Source organism: Myotis brandtii, unplaced genomic scaffold, assembly GCF_000412655.1.
Source record: "Myotis brandtii unplaced genomic scaffold, ASM41265v1 scaffold522, whole genome shotgun sequence".
NCBI classification, from domain to species: Eukaryota; Metazoa; Chordata; class Mammalia; order Chiroptera; family Vespertilionidae; genus Myotis; species Myotis brandtii.
In genome coordinates, this window is record NW_005369894.1 from 1,104,575 (window position 1) to 1,109,206 (window position 4,632).

General features: G+C 34.8%; 1 protein-coding gene across 1 annotated transcript; it reads right to left on the reverse strand.

Annotated features, from left to right (window-relative positions):
* Window positions 1–923: 923 nt before the first annotated feature.
* On the reverse strand, window positions 924–2,496 carry LOC102250354 (afadin- and alpha-actinin-binding protein-like). The gene is made up of 3 exons (XM_014548827.1): window positions 2,376–2,496; window positions 1,596–1,765; window positions 924–1,184 (listed from the first exon to the last, which is right to left on the reverse strand). Exons 1-3 carry the CDS (start codon window positions 2,404–2,406, stop codon window positions 924–926), a joined length of 462 nt encoding a protein of 153 aa, XP_014404313.1. The 5' UTR covers window positions 2,407–2,496.
* Window positions 2,497–4,632: the final 2,136 nt, after the last annotated feature.

The following is a 4,632-nucleotide window of genomic DNA, read 5'->3' on the forward strand; positions in this document are numbered from 1 at the left end:
TAAATTGACACTCAACCACGGAGCCATGCTGGCTGGGCATGGGTTTTAAAAAAATTGTTATCTGTTCTTGAAGAGAGTGGGGTGAAGGGGGAATATAGAGGAAGAAAAATAGAGAGGCATGGACCAACAAGAGAAAAACTAAACAGAAGCTGATCCTGTGGGAGTATGCAGATTCAAAACTTACATACACACAAACTCAAATAAGGAAACCCAAAATAGTAGCATCTTTAGAAAATTTTTTTGCCATGGATTGATTCTATTACATCCTTCATAATATATAATCATAATATAAGTTCCCACTATACTGATTTTGAACTCCTTCTTCCTTCTCCTTCTCAAATAAATGAATAACTAAGAATTTTTTATAAAATGAAAGAATGAAATAAAAGAATGAAAGCAAAGTAGAAGACGGCAACAAATTTTCTGTATTTTAAGGTAGCAGGTCAATGGCCCTGTGGAAAATATTTCAGAGAAACAAGCAAGTTTGCAAAAGCATTCTTCTGTGGTCTTCTCTAGAGCCCAGACACTTGTTAGAGTTAGAAGCTATGAGGCCTGCTTCCATTACTGAGCTTTTTAGCAACTTTGGCACAGATGCCCTCTAGAATATTTTTCTTGGAATTAACTGATGCAGCTTCTCACAGTAAGACTTCTGTAAATTAAGCATCTACTTTATTAAGCAAGATTAAATGGGGTGGGGGAATCTTTATTTATTTTCCTCAGACATAAATATTTCCTAAGCTAACTTTCTACAGACTCAGCAAGTCACTAAACAGTTCATGAAACCAATGTTGTCCATATGGATATTAGGAAGCAGTATGGTGGATTTGCAAAAATCACTTTAAGTCCACTTTTACTTTTTAAAAAAACTAAAACAAAAAGGTTTTAACTCTAAAACGTGATAAAGCCAAAGAAAATGTACAGCATCAATTGCATAACAAGGGCACTGGAATGCAGGTTGGCGTGACTCTCACCTTGAGCTTTGCATAGCAGCTTTGCAGATGGTCCATATCACTTCCCAGTTTCAGATTTTGTGTTTCCACATTTTCCTGAGCTAGAAGGTTCTTCCGCTGACGTACAAGTAGCTCATTCATACAGTTTAAAACAGCAACTATATTTAATTCTCTCTTTGTCTCTTTACCTTTGGATTCTTCATATAATGAAGGAAAACCGAAAGTAGTCAATTCCTGGTAGGAGAAAACGTTTTTCTAAAAGTTGGTTACCAGACAAAACTTAGTAAAAAAACAAAAGATAGAAATATTTTCTGAGAAAAATATCCTATTATATTTAAGGAAACAGTAAATATCCCAAAGAAAAAGAATTTGAGAGAACTGGAATCTTTTCAGTCACTTAGAGCGAGGCAGGCAGGTTTCTTCACCAGTAAAATAAGGGTGAGACTCCCAGTGGAGGAGCCCCCGGGGAGATGGGAGGCCAACCTGCTCCTTATATCTAGTTAGGTGATCACCAAGGTTCTCCACAAATCTAATACAAGTCCTGGACCAATGCACAATATACTTGTAATGACAAGTGTTCTCATAACTTCAATATTATAGAACTTGATTTATACCAATGCTTCTTACAAAAAAAACCACCATTACCTGATCAAGATATGAAATACTTTGTTCAATATTCTCTTCTGTGCAGAAGGCACTGAAAAAACTGTGCACATTTTTTGATAAAGGTATTGAAGAACAGAGCACTTGCTGTGAGTATAGACTTGATGGAGACATCTTTGTTTCTGAGGTATATTGACAGATATTTTTGCTTTCTGAAAGAATAAAAGGCACTTATGTAAATAATATATTAAAATGCATGCAAAGTTAGCAATCTCCATTACCAAAGATTTTGAATTACATAAATATCTTAAGTATTTTCAAATTAAGACAAAGTTGGTAGTATATGAAAACTATGTACTACCTACTTTTCCCCAAAAAGACACAACTATAAAGTGGTGCTCTTACTAGGCATGTTAAGCTACAATATGCTACCTTAATTTGACATGTTTTAGATTTCTAAAAATAATAGACAAAAATCACTTGTCTATACATTCAAAGTTTATGCAATTAAAGAAATATATCAGAGAAATGTATTGAAGCAGCCAATGAATTTATTTCAAATGCATAAAAATTTCCTCAAAAATAGTAACAAGTGATCGATCATCCACCCAAAGCAGTTAACCCCACAAATTATGGCACAATTCTTGGCTCTCCCTAATAATTTTACTGAAGATGGAAATTAGGCATTTTACAGTTATTTGTGTCTCTCATTAGTCACATCTTCAATATTTGTGATAACTATTTATAGTTTTATTGAAAATAATCACTTTTACAACTGCTTTGGCTTACAGTTATTTTAAACTCAATCACCTGAACACAGACCTGGATCTGTAACCGTCATCCAATCTCCCATAGCAGTTGCCAGAGCCAGGATACCTGAGGAACCAGTTCAGCAGTGAAACATTCAGTTCAGCTGCTGTCACTCTTCTATGTAGGCATCTCCTTAAAAAGCAAGTCACAGAGTAACAGCAGCTAATTAAAAATATGAAAGCAAATATAAAACCAATGTGTAAGAATTAGTTCTATGCGCTTCAAAAAGGAAAGATTGTGTGTTATTTATTCTCATGTACACCCATAAAGAACATGGTAGAACTCAGTATTAATTACTGTATGTCTGTGGACACACGTGTAAGGATAAGGCTAAGGGCTTCTCCAGTTATACTGACGTATTCACATTACCTCATACAGAAAGTACATGGTACATGATTTCACTCACAACATAAATCCAAAGTACAGCATTATAGTAAGTAATAAATAGCTCTATAGCAGCGGTCGCCAACCTTTCAGACCTCACGGACCACAAGTGGTCTGTGGACCACCGGTTGGCGACCACTGTTCTATAGTATATCCTTTAAAATAAAATAATGTTCATATATACATAGACAAGATGAAAAAATTCTTGGCCAGCACTCCCATTTTTTGTTTTTACAAACTATATTGGCAAAACTTTTATATTTTTCATTACAATTCCCAATGTTGACATAGATGCAGAGAAATGAATACTCCCATACATTGCTCTCCAGAAAGATTATATGAACTTATATTACCACCAAGCAATTTGGTTGGCAATCTGTATCAAAATTCTTAAAAATAAAAATATATTTTAATCAGAAATTCCAGTTCTAAAATGTTATCCTAATAAAACGATTTGTATAAAATATTCATCTACTGTTCTTTTACAATATCATAAAAACAGAAATAACTTATACGTGCCACAGGAGACTGTTTATATACATGATATATTTATGCAGTGGGACACTGTGCAACCATTAAACATAACCAAGTAGAATTAGGGTGCCTAATAAGTACATAAAATTCAAGAAATGCGCATGAATGAAGTAGACTAAGAAACAAATAACCTTTTTTAGTTTACCATTCATGTTTGCATTTTTTACAGAAGTAATTGAATAAATAAATATTTCTCCCTCATAAAAATGCAATGAAACTATAAATGGCAACTAGAAATTGAATTCAAGGTCAGGATAGCAGGAGGAGAGGTTAACGATTGGAGGCACACTGGAGAGCACACGCCAACACCGGAGAGCTGCGTCTCAGCTACAACAAACTGTGGCCAAAGAGAAAGCAGGTCCTTTGCTGCTACATCTTTCCATTTTTTAAGATGTTGGAATTCTGAATTTTTTGTAAAATCTCCCAATTTTTAAAGATAGAAGTCAATTAAAAAGATGAACTATGCAAATTATCCTGTGGAAAGAGAGAGTGGCTGGGGAGGATATGAGAGAGCCTTGATTGAAAGGTGGTTATGTAGGTATACACATTCATGAAATTCATCAAATTGTACACTTAAGATTTGTACATTTGACTGCTCTAAGTTGTACCTTAAACAACAACAACTTTTTAATAAGCCAAATAAAATGTGTCTTTAGGCCAAAAAAAACCCAAAAAACAAAAACAAAAACACAAAACTACCTAAACTGATTGCTGACCAAGACATAGAGTCAATTTAATTGAAAATTTCTTTTCCCTTGAGAGGGAATCATTCATTCAATAAGTATATGCAAACCTACTATATGTCAGGCTCTGTTTTAGGCTCTGGGGACAACAGTTATCCAAAGAGTTAGAGTTAATGACCTCATTGAACTTACATTCTATTGGGGGAGGCAGATAAGTATATATGATGTCAACTGATAATTCAAATGGTGCTATTGAGAAAAATATAGAAGGAAGCAGGGAATGAGTGAGGGTGATGAGTGCAGGAGAGTTTAATTCAGCTCACAGTGTGATAGGGTTCTTAGAAATTAGAGTTATCAGGGTCAAGGGGATAAGGTTTGATAGTTACTGTGGAAAGGGTATAATGATATCAGCACCAAAAAGGTAGATAAAGGATGTAAGTTTGGACCTTTTGCAGGATGGAAGGATGGAGGTTTTTCATGAAGACCCTGGATTCAGGGGCCCTTTTTTAAAAACTATTATCTTGGTGACATGGAAGTTATAGCAAAAGCAGTCTTACCTATTAGGCTACTATGTCCCTTTGTAACTACTGCTAATGGTGGCCCAAAGACCAGGAGGAGTGACTAGCCAATCAAGTAGATGAATTTAGAAAAACAAAAACAAAGTGGCT

Bases quoted from the DNA above. Each gene is read 5' to 3' on its own strand.
- LOC102250354 (XM_014548827.1), bottom strand. From the start codon at position 2,406: ATGGGAGATTGGATGACGGTTACAGATCCAG. The intron at 1,766-2,375 runs GTCTGTGTTCAG...TTATTCTTTCAG, and splicing joins GATGACGGTTACAGATCCAG to AAAGCAAAAATATCTGTCAA. The intron at 1,185-1,595 runs GTAATGGTGGTT...TTCTCCTACCAG, and splicing joins GTATTTCATATCTTGATCAG to GAATTGACTACTTTCGGTTT.